This window comes from Apaloderma vittatum, unplaced genomic scaffold, assembly GCF_000703405.1.
Source record: "Apaloderma vittatum isolate BGI_N311 unplaced genomic scaffold, ASM70340v1 scaffold3671, whole genome shotgun sequence".
Taxonomy (NCBI): domain Eukaryota; kingdom Metazoa; phylum Chordata; class Aves; order Trogoniformes; family Trogonidae; genus Apaloderma; species Apaloderma vittatum.
This window is the reverse complement of record NW_009698352.1, coordinates 77,111-101,953: the sequence shown is the minus strand read 5'-3', so window position 1 is coordinate 101,953 and position 24,843 is coordinate 77,111. Positions and strand designations below refer to the sequence as shown.

The following is a 24,843-nucleotide window of genomic DNA, read 5'->3' as shown; positions in this document are numbered from 1 at the left end:
AGTTTGTTTAATCAGCGTCCGCTCCATGTGATATGGACCCTTCTGCATTCCTCATCCTTGGCACACACTGGTGCTGTGTCAGAGAGAAATTATGAATGGAGTGAACTGGTTTCCTGGAACTTGGGAAACAATTGAAGTTTGTGCCTAACAGATCAACCAGACTGACTAATACAATACAATATTAAATATGCAGCAGCCTAAAATAACTTGTTTGCAGAGACAAGCTTTTTTGTTTATTTTTTTTTAGCATATCATCTAAACAATTGTTAAACAGAGAGTAATAACTTTTTTTTTCCAACTTACTGCCCAAAGGAACCAACTAGGAGAGGGTAGAGTTTAACTACTACCTCTCACTCTTTTTAATGACAAGTCAGTAATTTTCCTTTGATATTCTGAGCAAGTCTGTTCCAGTTCCCAAGACATATGCTCTATGGCCTCAAGGGGGAAAGCGGTTAAGAATTACAAGGAGTATTATGCTTCGTAGAAAGAAGCAACCTGCTGAAGTAATAACCTGCCATGTGTTCCTAAGTCTGTCTGTATAAATCAGGGCTTTCAAGTGGTGACTGATATATGAGGACTATGTCATCTTTGAGATTAACAAGACAGCTGCAGTTGAGAGAAGAGAAAAACTTTTATTTACACGTTCTGTAACACTGACCTTCATGTGAGAAGATTCAGGCTTCAGTAACTGCTTGAACTGCAATCCTTGAGATATGTCTCTATGCTGAGACAGAGCAGGGTATGGGTTTAGCTGAACATACTTGATTATGCTGTAGCTCTAATAGCACAAAGTCTCATTTCCTTGGCTGTATTAACTGCCTGAGACATCCTTCTGAGACTTCTTGCATTGCAGAAATGGTCTCGCTTTGTAAATACCTTGGATAACTGTTCTCTATAATAATTTCTCTAGCTTACTCTCAGTTCTAAAAGTAACCCTGGAATGGTTCTTATGATGTTTTAATACCTTATGGTATAGGAGGACCTTCTGCTGTGGTGTAGTACCTCATTCTTGGCCACTGGATTTCATGCAGACTTGTTTGTGAAGAGCTTGGGAATGCATCAATTCACTTTGAAGAACTGCTGTGGATCTGTGTTCCATGCCTGTCTGGACCCAGGGATACAAACACTGTCTTCTACATTAACCACTGGACTGCCCTCTTCATTAGATAATTTTATACATGGGAAGAACATCACATTTGAAGAGGCAGATGCATTGAAAACACACATCAAAGTCTATGTTTTAACATTTAATTACAAATTTTACCTAGTGAAAAAAGTCAGTGTTAATTAAAGAATCTGTGAGTATTAAGAGTTCAGAATTTAAAGTTCATGTTGTTTGGCTGCTAAGTATTTTTTTAAAAAATATTTAAAAAATCTTTGAGATGTCCAAAGAGAAAGTAAACTGCTTGCATATCTAGTTCTATAATAACTTGAGATATTTTTAATCCACAATGAGGAGTTATGTGTTACAAAGCAGTGGAAACCATTTTGCATTGTGTGCATTCGTAAAGAGGCACTCATTAAAAATGCATTTTTAGTCACCACCTGTTATTTGTTTAAAATGACGGATGCTCTTCTGCAGCGTTGTATTATTTTTGTCATCCTTCTTTTCCAAAGTGCATTATTCATCACTCTGAACCATATGGGCGGAAATATATTTTGAACATCTGATTTCTGTACTGGCCATTCCCTGAGGAAAGACTCTAATGTCTGTGTATGACCAACCAGCGAAGCCTTTTTGTGTCATCTTTTCATGAAGATTTCTTACCTTCTGCATACCAAAGATGCAATTAAGAGATTCACAGCTGTGATACTACAAGACAAGGGGACTGCACTTGATTAGGTGACAAAGGCCTCTTTCCTCAAATTCGTTAAAAAAACCCCAAACAACTGTTTTTTGAACGGGGAGGAGTTTTCTGCAGGGTCTGTATCTTCCACAAATGCTTCTTTTCCCCCACGACTTACACCCGATGGGGCACATGCTGAGGTGCCTGTGGAACGAGGTGTATGCTGACCTGGCTGCTGCCTGGTATGGTAGCCCTTGATTTTCACTTTCTAGGAGAGATACGGTATTTGCATTGTGCTGTCCCCCATTTCTCTTTTGCGATAGTAGCACATCCAGTAGCACTTGCTTGAGTTGTGTACACACTGAGCAGAGTAAGTGTATACTACAATATACTTTCTCTTAAGTGTGGGCCCAAGGGAGTGAATAGATACTAGAGTGTCCTTTTGCTTCAGTGTGGTGTGAAATACTTTATTTAACACAACCAGTGAGCAGGTTTCATTCTCCTTCTGCCCTGTGCATGTATGAAAAACCAGCCGTACAACCTGGTGTAATCAGCAGTCTGCTCACAGGAGGCCCTGAGTTTGAAACAGCAGGAGTTTTGCAGCTTGGAGCTGAATGGTGTTGGCAGAGTTGTTTGAAGAAGTTTGCTTAATTCCTGCCCACATTGTGCTGAGCCAATTTCAAAGGGGCTGTTCCCTCTACCTCGTGAGAATGGCTTTCAGTGAAAATTCACAAGGAATCATATATCTCCTAATCTGAAACACAGCAAATGCTCTTTTAGTTTTCAGTTTAAGTTGTGCCTATTTCTCTGTTGCTGCTTAGAAAGCAACATCAGTGACTGCAGGTTAGCTCAGAGGAAATTCTGATTTTTGTTACTGTATGTTAATAGTTCAGTAGTAAATTTTGGAGACCTAGCAGATTGTTTGCATATTTACACTGTCAATAGAAATTGTTTAGCTTGGAGATTCAAACTTAAAAGCCTGATTCTAGCACTCTATTTACTATATGTCTTAATGCTGTGGACACACAGACATCGGCTTATATGGGAAATGATGAATTGAGGTTGTGCTACTGAGGTGCTAGAGCAGCTACACTTGCACTCACGTGCTATCACTGCTGGTTTTTCTCTGATTATTTATAGTAAGCATCTGGTTTCTCGCTTGAAAATTAATGGGAGCTGCATGGTCTCTGAGCACTGAGAAGTAAGGCCGTTAGTTCAGGTGCCTAGCTTCAAAATGCAAACTCTTCCTATAGGTTTGAAGAAGACAAATCGTTTTACTGCAGCATTTCTTTGCTGAGTGACTGTGCTAATTCCCATAGAGCTCCAGTTTCTGATCAGCCATTCATCACTCAACCAATTCAGAATGCTCTTAACAAAAGACAGGTTTGTCAGAGTAACTCGATGCCTCCACCAAAGTATGTTTAAACAATGATGCAGAGCTATTTTAATAAGTTATGTGAAAAGCTATGTGTAAACCAGAACAAGAGTCCTTACTCCAGCACTTGGCGTCGTCAACATTTTAGAGTTTGCAGTGGACCTAGCATTGCTCCTTTCCTTGTAGAGCTGGCTCTGCTTGCCAAGGTTTTGTGCTTCGCTGAGAGAAAGGGTGTAAACGCTCTCTCTGCTGATAAGCTGTTGCATGTGCTATCTTTCTTTGATTGTAGTGCTCTTTAAAATTTTTGTCTGAGGTTGCTTCTAGGAGTCAGAATCCTTGCAGACTACCAAGGAGGTTCAGGCATGCTTTGAACACTGCTAGGCTTAGATCAGTAGTCACAACAATATAAACTCTAAAGCAGCGCAGCACCAATGTGCTAGACTGGAGGAGAGGTTGCTGTTGTCTGCAGTCTGAGGCTTGAATTGCTCTTGCCTGGAGTAATTCTTTTGGGGAATTTACCCTCCCCTCCAGTGCTCTCAGCTGGCCCGTCCCAGTTGTGCTGCTGTTGTTTCGTGGTCTGGTTGGTAGGGAGCACAAGTCACTCGATATGCCGTATTAAGTTTCCCTTGATTATGTTGCTTAAATAGTAAACCTGAGCTGTGCTGATGTAGGTGAGGGATAGGATCCACATGTGAGGCAGCTTGGAAACTGCCTAGAAACGTGCCTGACACGTTCATGCGCAGTCGGAAGACACTGAAGATTAACTAGTGTAATTGAAAAATGACACTAGTAATACAAATGGGTTTTGGTAGTATGCATATTTTTGCTTTTTCTGCCTATAGCTAGAGCAACTCCTTGTGTTTGGGTACTCTTGCTGGTGTTGAAGCTTTTGTGGCCATTTTTAGGGTTTTCCTCATTCAGTACAAGGTCTTGAATGTTTTTTCTTTCAGTTATAGGTGAGGCTTTTGTATGAGCACGTGGTAGTTGAAATTTGCTTTCAGGAAAACACCACAGCTTAAGAGCAAATTGTGTTTTGTTGACATAGAAAACCCAGTGGTCAGAAGCCTTAAGACTGGCATAGCAGGAGTATTAGACGTTAATCTTTCCTGAATGTTAATAATAACATAGTGACACAGCTTACTTCTGTTTCTGTGACAGATGGCATAAAGAAAGGATCTTCTAGAATGCATATGCACCCTTCACATTTTTTCCTATATCATGGGTGTTCATAGGGTATTGTATGCATTATGTGTGCTATGACTACTGAAAAGTGCTGTTGAAGAAAAGTATATAATGGGGAGCAAAAGTATTCTTTAAAAATGCACTTCAATTATTTAACATGTTTTCTGCATCAGAAGCTTGCCCCACTGATGCTTAACTCTGCCTAAGCTGTCTGCTAGGGCTGTTGCGAAAGAGAAGTCTTAAATAGAGGTCTTCGATATGAGACTGGTGGGGGAGCAAGAAGGATAAAGCTCTGCTGAGTTAATTAACGTTAACAGTTATGAGTTATCTGCAAGATTCACAGTGGATTACACAGATTGTATTAAGCAGGGTTAATCAGTTGTTTCACATACTTAAAGGGACCACTGTTAAGAACTGGCAAGACTTAAAATTCTTCTTGAGAGAGTGTTTGCATGTGCAAGTATGCATATGTGTGTGAATGCATAGTCTGAATTACCATTGATAAGTAAATTTTGCACAGCAGCTGCCACAAAGGGGTATTGGCTATTTCCTGTTCTGTGTGTAGGTGAAATTGTGGCAGCTGTTGCAAGTGATTTTTTCCATTCTTTTATAATATTTTTCCCCATAGATCTTCTTGAATATGATTATTTCTCCTACTGTGCAGTTGGAACAGTGAGGAGAACTTTGTTATCCTGTGATGTTAACTGCTGCTTGAATTGTGGACTCATGACTTTGTGGCTTTTTACCATTATTTTTTCTTTTTTTTCTCATGTATGAAATAGAATGTGGAAGGTAACTGGGTTTTGTAGGTTTGTAGGGGATAAATTCATCATAGGGGATTTTTAATGGTTGCAGACTTAAAATATTAATGTACCACAGCACCTTGTGTTGTGGTTTTCCATGCTTGTTCAAAATGCTTGAGTTTTCACTTTTTTTAAAAAAAGAGCATTGAAGGAACTAATTTTTTTATAAATTCTCAGCTTCAAAATAACTTGAATAACTGTATTTTCCTGATCCTGAAAGACTAACCTTAAACTTTATCAAGTACACAAAGCGTCACTTTTTCTCTATCACTTTTTAACTCTTCAGTGTTGTGTAAGAAGCCAGCTTGTTGCTGAGTGGCATGGGGTTAAAACTCCTAATGCTCTCTCTGCAAAATTTTGAACATGGGGTAATCTTATGTATAGCAAATCCTGTGGTGTTCCCAGAAGAAATTTGTTTGTCCCGGGTTTGAGTAGGAGGAGCAATTCCAGAGTAATAGTGGGGAGAAGTAACAGAAACATATATACACATATATATATATATACACACACACACACGCACAACTATATGTGTGTGTCTGTATATGCGCATGTAGATCACAGAATCATAGGCTGGTTTGGGTCGGAAGGGACCTCAAAGATCATCTAGTTCCAACCCCCCTGCATGGCAGGGACACCTCCCACGAGATCAGATTGCTCAGTGCTCCATCCTGCCTGGCCTTGGACACTTCCAGAGAGGGACCATCCACAGCCTCCCTGGGCAACCTGTCCCAGTGCCTCACCACCCTCAGGGTAAAGAACTTCTGCGTTATATCTAGTCTAAACCTGTGCTCTTCTAGATTCCGCCCATTACCCCTCATCTTGTCACTACAGGCCCTTGTGAGCAGTCCCTCCCCAGCCTTACTGTAGGTCCCCTTCAGGTACTGGAAGGCTGCTCTGAGGTCTCCCGGGAGCCTTTTCTTTTCCAGGCTGAGCAAGCCTAACTCTCTCAGCTTGTCCTCGTGGGAGAGGTGTTCCAGCCCTCTGATCTTGAATTCCAGCATTTCACGGTTGCTGCAGCCAGCGCTTTCCCTTAAGCTTCACATTATCCACCAGCCCCTCCTTGTTGGTGAGAACAAGGTCCAGCATGGCACCCCTTCTTGTTGGTACTTCTACCGCTTGGGGAAGAAAACGGTCATCAATGCATTCCTGGATTTCTGGTGCCCTGCTGTGCTGTTCTTCCAGCAAATGTCTGGGTGATTGAAGTGCCCCATGAGGACCAGGATTTGTGAACATGAACATGACGGTATCTGTTTCTCATACAGCCTAGTAGTTCTGTTCCTATGTGACGCCCAGAAGGCAGGAGCAGCAAGTGACCTTGGCTGAGATGGGGATGGCCTAGCACGGGACTCAAGCCTCAGTGTCGTGGGGCTGAGGACGTGCCCTCTTGGACCCACTTACCTTGGGTGGGAGCTGGGGGCTAAGCCTGGTGAGGCACTGTTCCCTTTTGTCTCATCATAGCTCCAGGCTGGCAGTTTACAAAGCGATCAGATGCCAGTGAAAGGCCTCCTTGGGGTGGACTGAGGAGGAGGCTCTTCTGTCCTCACTTCGGTGGCAACAAGTTGGGGAAAACCAGGGAGGCTGTTCCTGGTGGCCTGACCGAGTAATTGCCCCATGGGTCACGCCTGACTCAGCATCACTGAGCTGCAAATTATTGGCAGTAAACTCTGTGAATAGCCAAATGTCAACTGCAAATGACGGTGTCTCTTCTATATAGGTAACTGTTCCCTCCTCCAAGGAGGACGCAGCAACTCTGCAGGTGGGAAGGTTGTTTGCCTTTGAAAACAAGTGAGCATAGAAAAGCCAGAAAGGGAATGCTGAGAGGCCCAGAGGCCATTTTGAGGGCACGGCCCCCATTTCTTCTCCCTGCCCTCTCCCTTTTTATTCACTGTTAGTTTTTACTGCTGCTTGTTTCTGTGATCTGTCTCTTTTTTTAACCCTCCCACTGCCTTTTTTTTTTTCCTTATTATAACCACAGAACATAAAGACTGTGTTTTCTTTCACAAGAGTGCTTGGGTGACTTTGGCTTTCCCAAAGTTACTTTGGATTTTACTGCAGCTTCTCCACCTGTACAGTGCAAAAGCATGGATAACCTTCAAAATCCCTTTCATGTAACCTGGCTGGGGCAATCTGTTGGCTATAGATAAACACCACTTTACATTTGTTTGTAAGAACCATCTGGTCTGACTTCAATCTTCTCCCTTTACCCAGCTTAAGAGAAAAGTTGCAGACTGTTGCTACGGTGGCAAATCTGGCTTGGGACTGTTTGGATGGTTGTTGAACTTGTTGATACTGGTTAAATTAGATGATACAGATAATGCAGCGATATGTTGAGATAATCATGTTGGATATAAATTCTGCTTCAAAATAATTGGAAAGCTCCTAACATTAACATGCAATGATACCCCTTGAAGGTTTTTTGTTTGACAGAGGCATGCCTAAACTGCGATGATTCTTTTTCTACATTACTGGTATTTGAATTTTTAGTGCCCGTGGTAACTGGTCGGTAACAGGAGTTTGCCTGCAAGAGAGAGAGCTCTTGATGATAAGGTCAGGTTGTTGCAGGAGAGGAATGAGAAGGCAGCTAACATAATCACATGCATGTGTGTGTATGAGCTCCTTTGTTTTAACCTGCAGATATTACCAACAAAGCCTTTCTGTCCCTGTACTGCTGCAACCACCTACATTGTCCCATAGCATCTTACTGTCTGGTCAGGCGTTCTTGTAGGATGGAACAGCTTGTCCCAGTCCACTCTGTCCTTCCCTGTGGACCAGCTGAAAACTTCTCTCTTCTGTAAATCCAACATGGGTTTTTGAATGGTTGTCTGCAAATTCTGCAAGAACCTCTCTTGCCCATGCTGCTGTCCTCTGTTGAAGTTAGATAATAAAACCAATGGCATAGTGCTTTCTGAAACATTAATTTGTTGTACAGTACTAGGTTGCCTTTAAGCTGGCCAAGCACAAGGTTTAATCTTATTGCAAACTCATGGTTAAAAATCTTTAAATAAGCTTTTGAAAAATTAATCAGTTTAATTTAAACTTAGTTGTCTGGTTTTTTTTCTTCACATTTACATACATGTTGGAGGGTGTTGGAGGGAGCAAGTAGGATGAGTGCTAACAGACCAGTTGCTCAGTTCTGTCTGGTATTCCTCAAGAACTGTCACAACGTTTTTCTTCACCGGGAGAAAAATTTTTCTTAGGATCTCCATTTTTTCCTGAGCCTACAGACTTAAAGATTTTGAAGCATTTCAAAGGGAGCAATGATAACCAAAAATCTGCATGTTCGTATCCCATAAAATCCTTACTGGTCATCACTACCTGAGTGCTGTCCATGTATCTACTGTTCCTCAGTTTCTAGATGTTGTTTTGTATGTTTCTCCAGTTCCATCAATTTAAGTTTCTCAAACTGGTTTACAATGCAGAGTGAATGAAATCTTGTTTGTTCAGGGAGAATTATCCTGAACAGACTGAGCACATTTGTGCTTTTTCCTAGCCATTTAGCTACCTTTTATATCTGAGCAACTATGAGGATGTTTGGATGTAGCGCGGGTGTCGCGAGTTGTGGGGGCGGGCCCGGCCACTAAACACAGACAGATGCTCTCTAACTCCCTCTCCCTCCCCAAATGAGAAGGAAAAGGGAATGAGGCAGAGAGACTTACAGATCGGGGGGAAAAAAAAAAAAACAACAGCTTTAATGAGTAAGGAAATAATAAAAATAGTGAACTTCATCAGATATCAAACCTGACTCCTCCCCCCGCCCGATGGTAATATCACCAGTGATAGTAGAGAAGGTGGCACTGGGGAAGCCCCAGGCTCAGCAGCAGAACAACTTGGGATTGGGATCAAAAGCAGAAGATTGGACAGAGCCTTCCCTGGATGCTGGTCATTGCAGAAGAGAAGAAAAAGGAAGACCTAAACTTTCGTGATCCTCAGTTTTATACTGAATATAACGTATATGGAATGGAATACACTTGTTGGTCACTTGTCCTGTCTGTAACTCACCGGAGGTGCAACATTTTACTTCCTTGTGACCCCTCTTAATTTTTGGCGCCCACAGCGTGACACAGGAGAGCCAGCAGTGGCCTTGGTCACTATAGGAATAAGTATAAGCAAGAGCCTTTCTGTATCCCAGTCCCTGGCGGTAGCTGTAGACATCAGGTGTTATCACTGCTGGTAGCAGGCACTGTCTGCAAAAACATGCTGCTAACTTCAGAAGGTGCAGCCTCTTAGAAGAAACTGAGCTGAGAAGCAAAAATCACTGAACAGAATTGATTCTGTTTAGCTCAAACCAGGACAGCAGGTGAGACATGGCACCTTTTGCTAACAGGGAGAAATACTTTTCTCAGTGAGCTGACCCCATGGCAATCAAGAGGGCTGCTCAGAGACAGTAGGATGTTACTCAGCATTAGTAAGAGTGGCAAGGTGAACCAGCTTGTTTCTCTTGGGGACTCAAGTGTAGATTGAAAATTACTAGTAAGATCCTGCTTCAAATAGGACGTAAGAGTATCAGATTAGTAACAGCCAACCTGGATGTTTGATTTACTTCTATTACCCTTAGTCACTGTTAATTTGACTCAAACATTCACGCATCTGTTAGGCCTCCTGCTCACAGCTAAAATGTTGTTCATAACATAGAATTCATTAGAAATCCTGAAAGCATCCCACTTTTGTTTCTGTCTTCTCCCTGCCTTCCTCCCTCCCACCACCCCTAGTTTCACATACATTTTCTTATTTAAACTTTGACTTGGATTTGACTTTTCAATATTTGTACTAGAGAACCTCAAAATGTCACATATGCCTCTGTGCCCTTCTAGTATTAGCAGCTAGTTTTTCAGACTTTTCCCCAAGATGGATCATTCTCTTTCAAGCAATGTTGATACTGATAAATGACCTGATGATACTGGTAAAAGTGCAGAATGTGTGTACATTTATACCACGCAGCTTCTGCTCATTTTTTAGTCTTTGAGAAAGCAATATTGGTATGATGTGTAACTCGTACATCCTCCAGTCTGTAACTTGTTTGTGTTCCTGTACTTTTGGCTGCTCACCAAAACTCACCATATGCTTCCCTCAAGTTAATTATTTTTGCACTTCTCAATGGCAGTAGAGAAATTATATTCACAAATTCAGTGTATTTTATGTGAACTAGTATCACATGCCTGTGTACATGCTTACTGTATTCCATATGAATGTTTTTAAAAAGTTTTAGAAATACTTGTAATAAGAGAAATGGTAGCAAACATCTTAGACATAATCTTCCTAGAAATTGTTTCTTAATGGCAAGCTGTATTTTAACATTGTCAATTTTTTCACCCCAGCAAGCAAGGACAGCGGGGCAGAGTTTGTGCCTCAGAGGTCTGTATGGCTTTGATACTGGACTTTGGTGTTGAACACTGAAATATACTTGCTCAGTTCGACAGTTTGATGTGAAAACTGGCTTTATTATCCCAGCAAAATATGCTTAAACTGTGTATGAGAAAACACTTCCTTTTAAAAGTGTGCTTGGTGTTGAGTTTGAGAGTTCAGAAGTGCCTCGAGTCTGTTCTGATGGCCTGTGGTGTTTCCTTTTAATGTATGCGAGACTAAATTATTACAGTCCTTAGAGACTGCTGTAGATTAGCTAGAAGTGTGTTGGAACAGATGGATTGCATTTTAGCTGGTTATATTTGTAATGTCAAGTGACAGGCCTTTAACACAGCACATTTCATATTCCCTGTTACTGCATAAACCACCCCAGGACAAATCTAAGGTGAAATAAAATAGGAGTCAAGAGTAATTTGCCTGGATACTACTATAAACATATGAAGTGACTTGCACATGATTTGAAGAGAGAAGTTGAGGATAAATCAATAGGCTTTTTATTTTCAACAAAGTAGGTAAATTAGTCAAAGGTGCTGCTGGCAATAAAAGCAGGAGAACACATTGCTCCACAATTGGATTTTCTCTGGGTCAAATCAATATTGCCACTAGGCGCAATCATAGAGCTGTGTTTTCTGTTAACATAAGTGATTCATCTTGGAGTCAGTGAAACTAGGGTAGGAACACGAGGGTGTTCAATGGCTGCTACATAGCCATTGAACTACTCATTTCAGGTATGAGAAGTAAATGTAGGTTTCTGTATTTAGCTTGTTTTTTAAAAATATTATTTTATTTACAACTGATGTAGGAGTGATAATTGCTTCTCCATTATTTATTCCACTGGGCTAGAAGTAGAACTAATTGTGTCCTAAAATACTTTTAACATACATAAAAGTACCTTTATTTAAATATACATAGAATTTTTTTTTTGTTATGGTATGTAAACAATGTGCACTGTAAACAATTTAAGTTGATCTTAAAGCAAATGTTTTTGCCAGGATTTGCCTTGCTTGCCTTGCCCTCTGATGTCCAGAATGATTTCGTTCTGTGCCAGCCTGGAGCTGTTGGTTTAAGCAGTTCATAAAGCAAAGGGAAGTGCACACAGTAGATCACGCTATAACTGTGGAATCTTATTTTCATTTCTTTCCTCTGTTGCTTGTTACTATTTTTTTTTTTTATCAGCCTACTGATGCCTTGCATATTTATCTCACAAGCGCTTTGTTCCAGGGCTGTCTCACTCTGTATTTGTAGAGCTTGTGGCAGGTGAGATTTTGCTCCTTGCTGAGACCCCTGCACTACTCTAATACAGATAAAAGAACTTGAGCCATAGCAGTGGGTTGGGTGGGTGATTGTTCCTGCGTCCTTTCTAGGTTTGTTTGGGGTTTCTTTTTGGTTTTTTTTAATATGATATTCTATTATGTGCCATCCAAATTGCATATGGGTGGAGGGCTTTTTGTGGTCTGGGTTTTTGTTGTTGTTGTTTGTTTTCTGTATTTTTTTAAAAAAATAAAACCTGGTCTTACATGGTATGCTTATGCACTGAGTGTATTTCTGTTGTTTGGTTGGTTGTCTGTCACTCTGCACAGGCTGAGCCTGACTAAGATGAGGTAAGATTCCTTCACATCCTCTCCCACTGAGATTCCAGTCTACGATTGTCAGAACTGATTATTTTCAGCAGATGAGGCAACAGTTATTTTAGTGGCTTTTGGGTTTCCACTTGAAGAGTCTTTAGAAGTGTGCTTTGTAATTTGCTGGTTTTCAGAAAAAAAAAAATTCCCTTTAAAGACAGCTAATCCGCTAGTCCATCACATAACGAATGATGAGCAAAGTTCTTAATCAAATTTTGTCATGTATATAATGTGTTGGCAGGGAAACAGTGAGCACTGAGTCACACGCGTAGTGTCATCAGACGTGCTTGTGTGGTAAGATGAACATGGAAAACATCTCAGTAAAAGATCTATTTGTGTTTCACTTCCTTGTCATTCCCCTGCAACAACTTGTTTCATCTTGTCTAGTCTTTTATGGGACTCTGTTGTACAACTTACAGAATCTTGCTACAAATTATTTCCCTGACACCACTACTAATAATTACAGTGAAAAAAACCGAAAAAAACTTAATAATAAAAGTTTATCTTTATTAGAAGACGGTTTTTTTTGTTTTTTAAACAGAGCCTTCTTGTTGTAGGCTGCAGATTGACTTGTTTTCATTATTATAGTAAAAGAAAACTGAAAACTTTTAAAAAAACATGTTTAAAAAACCCTTGTGTCTCACTTTGCTATTTAAAATATATTTTTTGTTGTTGTTGTTAAAGCCTCCCGTTCGTTAGCCTGAGTGTTCACTCTAAGGAAGAGTTCTGATTCCAGAAAACCTTGAGTTTGGTTGTCCTCTAGATGTGGAGTGCACCTTACCTGGGACATGCAGCTCCCAGCCTGTGTTCGTGGTAGCATCCAAAGGGACCTTCAGATGTGTTGGGGCAGAGCTACTGCCCCATCCTGCTGCTGGGAGGCTCTGAACTGGGGCAGGTGGGACTTCATCTGAGTGTGTAGTGTCGCCTTCCCCAAACATTTCTCACACCAAGGATGTTTGCGAGACCAGATTTGTTGGCTGGGCTGCGCCGGCAGGACTCTGCTGAGCGTCCCTGTGTGGTTGTCCTGAGTTGCAGCTGAAATGGGAGCCAGATTCCCTGGCTAGGTAGTGTTTGCTGTTGCTGGTATAAATAAAGCTGGTGATGGTTTTACCTCCTGGGCATTTTAAGTAGGGAAGCCCCATTTGGCTTCTAGTCAGCTGGGCAATTAGCATTTTATAGGCAAGCAATATACTTAAATGGAATTGCTTGGCTTGAGCATTGAATTACAATGGCCGGTAGACTGCTGCACTTCTTACATAATTTATTTAGTACTTGCTGCTTGTTTAGGATTCAGGCAGAGGTTAATTTAATTCTGCATGAGAAGCTAGTAGTTATTCCACATTAATGCTGTGCTGTACTGCAGTGCAGGGAAAAGTTTTTGTGTAGATTGTGTATTTGCCTGGTCTCTCAGTCATGGAAAGGACAATTTTACCTAGTCCTTTCTTAGCAGTCTGTTCTTTGCAAGAGCCGTTGGCACACTTACATTGTCACTTTAAAATGCAGCCAACAATAATACCTTAAGACCATTTTATTCCATGCTGTTGCACGTCTATTTTTAAGAAACAAATGTGTATTGATGTGTAGTATGGATCAAGGAGACTTTGTTCCTGCAAAATGACAAGGGGCCCACTTACCCTGTTACAGGTAAATAAAATGTTAATATGTGACTATGGTGACTTGAGCATGAGAGCTGCCACTGCATCTCTTCTGATGTTCTGAGGCAGCGGGCAAACATCCGGTGTGTGTGATCTTGGAAGGATAAAAAGAGTAGGTAAAGCGTGCCGCAGCACTCCAGAAACAAATTAGAAACTTAGATGGAGGGAATGAATATGTTTGTTCATGCTCTTAATAAGCCTAAGCGATTAACTAGGTGCTTAGAATTTTATCCTACATCTTGATGTTTCCTAAAGCCCTTGACTGCTGAAATCAATGTGGGGGAATTTAGGCTTCCGTTATTTTATTTCTTTTAAAGCTGCTTTCTTAGCAAAGTGATTGCAAAGAACTTGTAAATGTTAAGAAGTGTGCAGCAAAGACTTAGAGACTAGAAGGCTGCTAATGAGAGCACAACACTTATTTTTTTATATTTACTCTCATGATTTCGAGGTAACTTAATATTTTTGAACCCTTGGGGCACCAATCCTGGAGTGTCTGGCTGCTTTCAGCAAAACTTATTACTGGCTTAGCCAGTTTCCTTCTCGGTGCTCAGATCTGCCGGTTGTCTCAGCGTGCTTTGTGCTCCCCACCTCTGTGGGCAAGCGGAGCAGAGGGAGTGAGCGAGGACTGAACAGCCAGTTTGACCTTTACTTAGAAAGCCCTCCCTGCTGACATGGGGTCATGTAACTCTGCATGCAGAAAACTCTGTGGGCTTTGCTTCTGCTGAGTTTCAGAGTCTGTCTCAAGTCTTGGCTGCTGATCTTTGCTGTAATGGTGTTGACCTACTAAGTAGAAGCATCTGTTCTTGCAGCCATCACGGCTGTCAGAAAAGCTGATATTTTGAATGGGTCTCTTCAAGTTCAGAATATCCTGATCTTTGGCAGAGGAGCAATTCCGACACCTGCAGATGCTGCACTAAGTCCTGACGGAGATTCCTTAAATAATACTTTTGATACCAACGTTATTTTTTCATGAAAAACTCATTAGCAACAATAATAAATGAAACTTTAAAAGAGCGAACAGTAGACTGAGGGAGGTGATTCCTGACTTATGGTAGCTGGCCTCCAAGTTGATTAATGGTCTAGTTGTAAAACTGGCAGCTCAGACCCTAATTGTTCTAATAATCAAGGAAATTGTTACCATATGTTGTCACTGTAACTTTTACTGGTTTAACCAAGCTTTAGTTGTGCTGTAAAAATGATTAGAAAGTTTCTCGCAGGAGGAATTGGATTTTTTTGGGTTTTTTGAGGGTTTTTTTGCTTGTACAGTTCCTCTCTGGAGGACCGTGGGGTTTTGCGGACTCTTTAAAGCATTTGAAAACCCTGCTTTGCTCTCCAGCAGCTCCTGCCTAGGCATGCTGCCCCCAGCCGTGCTGGCCACCTGAGGCAGGAGGACACATCCACCTCATCTCCGCCTCTGCTGCGATGTCTTGAAGCTATGTTTGATTTCAAGCATAACAGCATCTTTTTACATAATACAGTAACTTCATGGTTTTGTGGGGAAACGTTGCTTTTTATCTGCTGTTTCTTTTGCTGCCTTGCTTCAGCAGTGTGTCTGCATTAACCCAGCATCCAGTGTAGCTGCACCCTGGGAGACAGTCAGATCTGTGGAGCCCTTTGGTGTCCTTGGTACTGGTTTACAGGCTGTACCAGCATAGTTCCCTGCCTGAAGCCCAAATTTGACTTTGCAGGGTCTTTGGAGAGGGTTGGTGAGATGTGAGGGGAGCAGAGAGGCCAGACTGAGTCACAGCATTTTACTTGTCCTGTTTTTTACTTGTACTGTTATTGCTGCTTCAGAGAAGAAAAGCAAGAAAATATTGGTAAGTGGATGGAAGTTGAGGAATTTCTGACAGACTGTTAGTGGAGGGGACTTCCCGTTTTGGATTTTAAGCAGTTGACCTGAGACACAGTCACATTATTCCAGCTACTGAGACAGTCGCTGGGTGCCAACTGAGCCATACTAAGTTTGTGTGGTTTTATTTTAGCCTCGACAAAATCTGAGCTAAATTCGTGAGCGTAGTTGTAAGATCTTTCAGTTAACACATTTGATATCACACTTAGAGCTGTGTGAGTGGATGGTTCATTGGTACATCTGTGTTAGCAAAGGATGGTTTATTAAACTGAAGTAACTTTGTTTCTTTGACTGGCTTTCCTTGTTTTGAAACAGGAGGGCAGTGACATTGACCTTCCTTTATAAAGTGGTGTGTTCCAATGATGAGCTGTACCACAAAACAGCTAGGTATTATCATCACAAGCACTAATCTGAAGGTGAAGATGTTTAGAATGATAGTTATATGTTTAAATGATTTATTTTAAAACCAAACCCATCAGAGTATTATCTCTTGCAACAATTTGAATCTTCCAGTCTGAATAAGAAATCATCTTTTGCAGACTCGAGGCCATTTCTGCTTGTATTCAGGAACTGCTGGATCCTTGCCAGAACATACTAAGTTCAAATGGCTACGGGGGTGTTCAGTCATGGTTATGTTGGATGAGTATACTCAAATAATTTTGCAGAAGGAGCTTATGGGAATGTTAACAGCATAGAGGTTATGTCTTCTGTGTCTGCCAGTTAAATGGCTAGTGATCTGACGATTACACAAAGACAACGCAATCTTCCCTGCCTCTGTGCCACTCCACATACTGAGAGACTGGAAGCACGGTTCTTTCTCTTTTTTGCCATGGAAATTGCTGGTTAAAGCTCAACACTTCTGTATATGCAAATTCTGATTTTTTGTTTAAAGCTATGGTGCCACACTGCATTGTCATAGCAGATACTGCAGTCCAGCCATGTGCTATTAAATCCAGTAGGTTTTGCACCTGTTTTGCTAACAGATGCAAACAAACAAACTTTAACATGTCTCATTTGACCAGTGACTTGGTGGATGGTTGGTCTGCATGAGCCAAACTTCACGTTTCGTGAAGGTCTATAGAGCCTTCTTAAAAGTACCAAAACCCCATCAGCTGTGACACTGAGATATTTCTTCTTTATTCAGAAGAGAAACTGCTGAGGGTATGGACCAAAGGAAAAAAAAAAAGTATATTATGTCCAAACTTTTTTTTTTTTTTTTAAGAATATCCACTCTGATTACTTGTCAAAAGCTGCAGACCTACTGAAATATTTCCTCTTTCAATCAGGGTTAATTTTCCTCCCGTGGTAACTTTGAAAGCAGAGAAATAACAATGGGGTAACTTGGAGGGGAAGTGCTTGGGTGAATGGGTGATTGTTTCAGGAAACATGTGTCCGTGCTCAGCCGCAGTGCTTTTTCCGCTTTTTCCCCTGGCTCGGAATGCTCTGCAAGTATCAATGCATGTGCCCTCCCGGTGGCTGGGAAATGGAGACAAGCAGAGAAAAGGCACCTGCCAAACATTTGGTAGAGTTGTGTGTGTGAACCTTTGTTTCTTGAACCTCAGCACAGTATTTTAATCACACCACCATTTTTTCTTCCATTTTCTTTTAATGTGAAATGCATACTTGCCTGAAAAATGTTTTATTCATATCATCACAAATGAGCGCTGATAACTGCAGGTTGAAACTAACAACTGTACTCCCGAGTCCTGTATGTTACTGGGGTGCACAGCTGACCCTATTACCCTGTAAAGTCCCCTTTACAAAGTATTTATTTGTCCACCTTTAAGTACTTTGCCTGCCCCAGAGCTTGTACTCTTTCCTCTCCTTTAAGCCTATTCTGTCATTTCAGAGTAGCTTCAGGCAGCTGAAATTTAGCTGTTAAGCCTAACCAAACTGTGCACCTCTCTTCCCTTGTCTCCCCCAAAATAAAATGACCTTTAAACAAGGTTCATGACATACTTAAATCTGTTTTACTCTCCGTTAAAAACAATGCAAACAAATCTTACACTTCAAATCCAGTTTCTCTGGGTAATGCCAGATGCCTGTTCAGTAGCTTTCCTCCACGCCTATTTCCCCAGCCCATCATTAAAATCTCAGACCCCTGAAATAATTTGACCAATTATTTGAATTACTCAAACTTCACAGAATGGCTTAGGTACCTTTGAGCCAGCTGCATTTATACACCCTGAAACATGACAGCAGTTGTGTGCTGAACATTAAATGAGATACAGGTCATGCCTGGGGTAAAGGCATGACTGATTGGTGTGCCTGGCATGGTTGTGCATTTATCCTTATTAGTGCCATGGGACCCTTTAAGTTCTATATTAGCCATAGTTAAAAGAGGTGATTAGTGTATGTTAACTGTGCAACCTGATGCTATCTTCACATAGTGATTTCTCTCTCAACAGGGGCTTCCTCATGTGACATCTGACCTGCCCGTACATTAAGCTTTGTAGTCAATGGAGCTCTGTACTCTTTGTGCTGTGATTGATTGAGATTCCTTCATACTGAGCTTTGCCTGTTGTTCTCTTTTGTTTAGGAGGTCCTCCGGCAGCTGATTGTAATGAATTTACCAAATGTTTTAATGATTGGCAAGGATCCTCTTTCTGGTAAGTAGTTCATTGAGTTCTTCACTCTCCTCCTCTGAAATGCTAAATAAAATTTGTTTATTTTCTTAAATTAGAATAGAATCAGAATTGTTTAGGTTGGAAGAGACCTTCAAGACCCTCAGGTCCAACCATTAACCTAGCACTGCCAAGTCCACCACTAGACCATGTCTCTGAGTGCCACATCAACAGGTTTTTTAAATAGTTCCGGGGATGGTGACTCAACCACTTCCCTGGGCAGCCTGTTCCTGTGTTTGACAGCCCTTTCAGTGAAGAAGTTTTTCCCTATATCCACTCTAAACCTCCTCTGGCGCAACTTTGAGGCTGTTTCTTCTTGTCCTGTCACTTGTTACTTGGGGAGACCAACCCCCACCTTGCTACAACCTCCTTTCAGGTATTTGTAGAGGATGATAAGGTTTCCCCTCAGTCGCCTTTTCTCCAGGCTAAACAACCCCAGTTTCCTCAGCTGCTCTTCATGAAACCTGTTCTTGAGACCCTTCACCAGCTTCATTGCCCTTCTTTGGACATGCTCCCGCACCTCAGTTTCTACCTTGTAGAGTGGCCCAAAACTGAACACAGGATTTGAGGTGCAGCCTCACCCGGGCTGAATACAGGGGGACAATCGTTTCCTTTTTTTTTATTTCTGATACAGGCCAGGACGCTGCTGGCCTGCTTGGCCACCTGGGCACCCTGCTGGCTCATGTTCAGCCGTCTGTCTACCAGTATCCTCAGGTCGTTTTCTGCCGGGCCGTTTTCCAGCGACTCTTCCCAAAGCCTGTAGTGTTTCCTGGCGTTGTTGTGACCAAAGTGCAGGACCCGGCACGTGACTTCATTGAACCTCATACTGTTGGCCTAGGCCTATTGATCCAACCTGTCCTCATCCTTCTGCAGAACCTTTCTACTCTCCAGCACATCAACACTCCCACCCAGCTTGGTGTCGTCTGCAAACTTACTGAGGGTGCCATCCAGCCAGTTTTTTTACCCAGCCAAGAATGCAGCAGTTCAAGCCATGAGCAGCCAGTTGCTCCAGGACAGTGCTGTGGGATGGATCCCATCTGGCCTCATAGACTTGTGTTTAAGTGGTGTAGCAGGTCACTAACCATTTCTCCTTGGATTTTGGGGACTTCATTCTGCTCTCTGTCTTCCAGCTCAGAGGGCTGGGTACCCTGAGAACAACCAGTCTTACTATTAGAGACTGAGATAAAGAAGGCAGTAAGTACCTCAGCCTTTTCCTAGTCCTTTGTCACGATGTTTACCCCTGCATCCAATAAAGGATGGAGATTCTCCTTAGGCCACCTTCTGTTGCTAATGTATTTATAGAAATTTTTTTTTTATCTTTTACAGCAGTAGCCAGGTTAAGATCTTGTTGGGCTTCCAACCTTCTAAACTTCTCCCTGCGTAATCTCACAATGTCCTTTTTGGTCCTCCCGAGTTGCCTGCCCATTCTTCCAAAGGTCTTTTTTTCCTGAGCTCCAGCCAAAGCTCTCCATTCAGCCAGGCCAGTTGTCTTCCCTGATGGCTTGTCTTTCAGCACATGGAGATGCTCTGCTCTTGCGCGTTCAAGAGATTCCAGCCTTCCTGGAATACTTTGCCCTTCAGGACTGCCTCCCAAGGGACTTTGTGAACCAGTCTCCTAAACAGACCAAACTGCAAACATGCTTTTAAACAAGTATGTGTTTGTAGCCAAACTATGAATATTTGAGTATCTCTGTGAATCTCACAGTTTAATATATCTAATATGTAATACTTATATTTACATACCTGTACATACAAATGTACCATCTGATATATATGTTTTTGCACATCATACACATACACGTGTGATAGTTTATGTCTCTTCACTCCATGCTGCAAATAACCTAGCATACAGTCTGCCGTACTGGGATCATTTATCCTCCAGATATTCTGTCCTGTGTGCCTCTATAATCAGTTCAGTTTTGGCCATATTTGCACACTGGAAGAGTCTTGCAGAATTGCCCTGAAGTGTGAAGGAACTGTTGCAAAGGAAGTGTAGGAAGAAAAATATGTGGAGATGGAGAGAAAAGTACATATGTGACAAATGAGAAAAAGTGAAGAAGAGAATGGGCAAGGAAGAAAATGTCTACCTGGCCATGTTGTCTAAGCAAGGACATCTGTCATGAGCTATCACATCAAAAGTTACCTGGAAGCTAGTGAGCTCTCCTGTCTAGAGTCCAGCCTCTGTGCTGAAACGCAATGAAAGCCGTTTAGCCTGACATGGTTTGTGGGTGGATCTGGCATTGCTACATGAACATCTTGGCTCAATGATCTTAAAGGCGTTTTCCAACCTAAATGATTCTATGAAAACAAAGTTGACTTCTCCTTATTACATTTCTGAAATAAAAGGTTTTGTTGCTGTGGTTGTTTGGTGGATTTTTTGTTTTGTTTTTTTTTTTTGCATACCCACTCTGTCTCAGCCTTAGCCTGGTGCTAGTGCCAAGGGCAGTATATTTGTTTTTACCAAAGAAGGAAAACTAGAGGAACCCTGTTAGCAGTGTTGGGAAATGACATGGTAATCACAACCTCCAGAACAAACAAATGGCAGAAATCTTGGCAGAAGATTATATTTTGTTTCTGTTAGCATCAGTAGTGCATGTATGTACAAAAAAGAGTTTATATCAGAAAATATTATTAACTTACAGATGTTAGATCACTGAAACTCGTAGTTCTGGCACTTCTGCAATAAAATCAAGCTGAGAGTAAGGCATCCACTTCTTCGGCAAGCAGATTGAAGTCTGCAATGCTCGTCTCAATTCTCCTGTACTGGCTGCTCTTGTGGCTAATTAAGAAAATAGAAATAGAAAAGCTGTTGCCTTTCTCGGTCATATGGGCAATGGGCCGAGCATGGGCTGCTGGCGTCAAGACTACTGGTGAATAGAGATGTCTGGGCCAACACGGCTGTATCTGCTGGCGAGGTGTCAGCAGAAAAGGCTGGTTGGTTTTTGTCCTGGCCAGTTCTGAGCGACAGCTGGCGGCAGCCTTATAATGCAGTAACCACAGGGCTGGTTCCTGGGGAAGCTGCGCACTTGAAAGCTGTCCTGTATTTAGCTATAATTTCCCGTTACTGACCTGCTGCTTTTTGTCAGCACCTTAGATTGTTCTTTTTTTGAAGAAAGTACCTGATGTGTCTCTTGTAGGAAAGGTGTTGGTCATCCATGTGTCCCTGTCTTACAGCTCCTTTTATTACAACCAGAAATTCTTCACTTCCTGACGCCTTTAAAATATGGTAGTTTGCTGTTGTTTTATCTTAATGTGATCTTATTTTAAAATCTATTTTATCCACTGTTGACCTGTCATTGGCATTATTCAGAGCATGGGAAGAGAAGATAAAGATGCAAACAAGTAAATTCTGGATGTCTAAAATTGATGGAGTATGTGTATTAAAAATATGAATTTCTTGTTCAGCCGTGTTGTACAATGATTTTTGAGAACCAGTCTCAGGGGAAGGTGGTGAACAAAGAAAGATTTGATGTGTACCTTTTCCAGAGAATGTATTCATTGAGGAGAGTGCCTGAGGGATAGAATTTCAAGAGAAGCTGATCTTAACCTTACTCTGGGGTAGATGATCTCTGGAAGGATGTGCTGAAGAAATGGTTAGAGAATTGGAGAACTAGAACTTTCTCCAGGAAGAGGAACCTGGCTGGGGGTTAATGGGAAGCTTGGGAAGAGGGAACAGGTAGAAGGCTGAAAAGTTAGTAAAACCCATACAAAAAGCTGAATGAAGGAATAGGCTATGGTGAGCAATGTGGGTGAGGGACCGGGTGACTGCCAGGTTTATGTCTTGCTGAGAGTCTTGTAGAGAGGAGAAAGAGGGAGGCAGGGGCACTTGGGAAGGGGGAAAAACAAGTGAAATGAGAGATTCTGTCTGTGTGAGAGAGCTGAAGGAGGGCTGCAGATTGACTAGAGATGTGAGGACAAAGCAGTCACCAGCATGGGAAGCGGTGCTTCTGGCACGAATACAGAGAAGCCCTAGGGAAAGCTGTCAGAGAAGCAAGGAGGCTGGAGCTGACAGCAGTATGGGGAGAAGAAATGATGGAGATGGTTATCTGAGGGAAATGTTTAAAAGTGGCAGGAAAGGTAGAGGAGAGACCTCTTTCTCTATGTTCAAGACAGAGACTGAGAGGGACAGAGGACAGTCCTGAAAGGGACATCTGCAGAGACTGTGCTGGGCAATGCGGGGAGCACTAGAAGCTGGAGACCGAGATGCGGGTGGACCGCAGGGCTGGGGTGTATCTGAGAGGCAGTGATGAAACAATCCGAGGTTTGCCCTTCCTGTCCTGTAGGTGAGTTATCTGAATGAAAGTCCTTCTTGACCAGAGGAAGAAAAATTGATCCTATGATCACATTCCTGAAACAAATAGAGTGTTGCTTTGTTTTTAGCTAAACCCGGGACAACTGTTTGAGGTGGTAAGGTTCCAATTGACTGTACTGACTCCACAGGTCTAAGACCAGAGAGCTGTTAGATCATTCAGTATGATTCACTGTGTAACAATTTCAGTGATTTATTCCTTGTCACAAATCCACGTGATGTTTTGCTGTGCATGTTTTTCAGAGCTGTCTGTTCAACAGTGCTATCTGCAAATTTTACTTTATCCTTCTAAAACACAGCCAAAAAACCGATGTTACATATATTAAATTATAAACTGAACAGCTAAAGCCAACAATGCTGTTCTTGCTATTTAGCTTCCATTTGGTTCTCAGCAGTTGGGAGTAGTGAGGGCTTCGGCAGCTCTTCTGTTGGAAAAACAGAGCTGCCACCACTAAAAATGCAATAGCAGTTGGCCTTTTGCATAGGAGAAAGCATATGTTTGCTGGACTTAGGAGCTTTACTTGCTTGCATGTCCTCTAGATCGTTTTGTTCCAGGCCATGGCAATGTTGCCTGCTTCAGTTTGTTTGGCCACAGACATAAAAGTTGCAAAAATATTTTAAGAAGGTGAAGACTTTGACAGTTTTCTAGAATATGGGCAGCTGGAAAGAAATTTGGAGTTTTGCTAAAAGATCTAGAAAATTTTCCCGGGAATCTGACTTACAGAATGGTGCAGCTGACGTAACAGAATTTATTCTCATCACTGCACTGTGCAGTGGTCAGCTACTACCATTAAATTCCATCTCCGTTTCTGTTTTCCTCTGTGTTTTTCTTGTTGAACAGCTTGTTCAATTCATTACTGCACCACAAATACCCCTGTGTTCAATATGAGAATCTTCAGCCTATTTATCATCTATACACATCACTGTAATCACCTTTTATAATTACCTCTGGGTTTAGCATGCCGTATAAACAGCCACTCAGTCATGTGCCCACACAAGGAGTATCGGTATACAGTACTCATTCTGAACCTCTTTTTAGAGGCATTTATTTCTTAGTTTCTAGACACGCTTACTTCAATACAGCTAGTGAGTGTACTTGGAAACCGATGGCAATTAATCCTTTGAAACAGTTGTGATTAATTGAAGGAGGGAGGATTTTAACTTTTTTCAGACCAAGAATAGAAATGAGATTTTATTTGCCTGAAGTAGGCTTATTTCTGCCTCTTCAAAAAACTTTGCTATTTAGATCTCCTTTTCAAATTATACAGTAAGTTTGTCAATGAGACAGCCCAACGTCCCTGATAACAAGTGTCTAGAGAGACTGTTTTTCATTAAAATCATAAAAGATGTCTGCTCTCACTGAGGTATTTTTTCATGTCTGATTTCCTTCCTCCGTTTGTTTCATAATCCTCCAGGGGCACAAAGCTTTGTAAAATATAAAGTTAATAACAAAACACTGCCTCAATAGTGTAAATGTGACATTTGGGCTTTTCTCACTGAGGACGTTACTACAGTCGTGAAAAATGGCGCTTGTGTGTTTCACCCCTTCCCAACTTCTCCGCACATCCATCCACCACCACCACGTGCTGTTGTTCCCTCTCCTCTGCTGGAGGAACATTGAAGTAGAAAAGTGCAAAAGAAGTAGCACAAAATCAAGATTTCACAGGCTTGGGCTCTCTCATTCCCGTTGTCCCTGACATCTTTACTACCCCCATCGTCCGTATTCTCTCTGTACCTTGATCCTCCTTTTTATTGTTGTTGTGTCTCTTAATCCCTCTGCCCGCCTTCTCCCAAATCCTGCCATCTGTTTGCTCTCATGAGGGATGGAGGGTGGCAGAGGGATCTCCTGGTTCTGGTGCAGGGAGGCTCCCAGGATGCACAGGTGGTGCTCGGGCTTTCCCTCCCTTTATTTTCCAGAAAACCCTCTGGCCGTCTCTCATGGCTGGGAGCAGATGGTCGTTCTGCAAATCCCCCAGGTGGCTGGCCCCCTTGTAGGCACAAACACTTGGCCTGAAAGCAGCTGCCCTGGAATTTTCAAAGAGGTGTAGAGGAAAAGGTTTTTTTCTTTTTGTATTAGCACCTTTCTCTTTTAAGCACTAGTTTGAAGCCTGTCCATTTGTTTCAGCTTGTGGGTACTTGTCTGCCAGGACCTGCCTCAGACCCAAGTGTTTGCCTCCTAGGCTGTAGGAGGACGCTGCCTTGTGTAGGTCAGCTAGGAGGCCTGGGTGGACCCAGATGTCTAGGAAGGACTTGAGTCATCCCAGTGAGCCAGCATA

General features: G+C 42.0%; 1 protein-coding gene across 1 annotated transcript in view; it reads left to right on the top strand.

Moving 5' to 3' along the window:
* Positions 1-24,843, top strand: part of CCDC88C (coiled-coil domain containing 88C) — a gene marked incomplete at its 5' end in the record, with an annotated part of 90,871 nt that overhangs the window by 15,092 nt on the left and 50,936 nt on the right. The window contains one exon of the mRNA XM_009877970.1: positions 18,174-18,243. Within this exon, the coding sequence (XP_009876272.1) occupies positions 18,174-18,243 (70 nt within the window). The remainder of the gene's footprint in view (positions 1-18,173; positions 18,244-24,843) is intronic.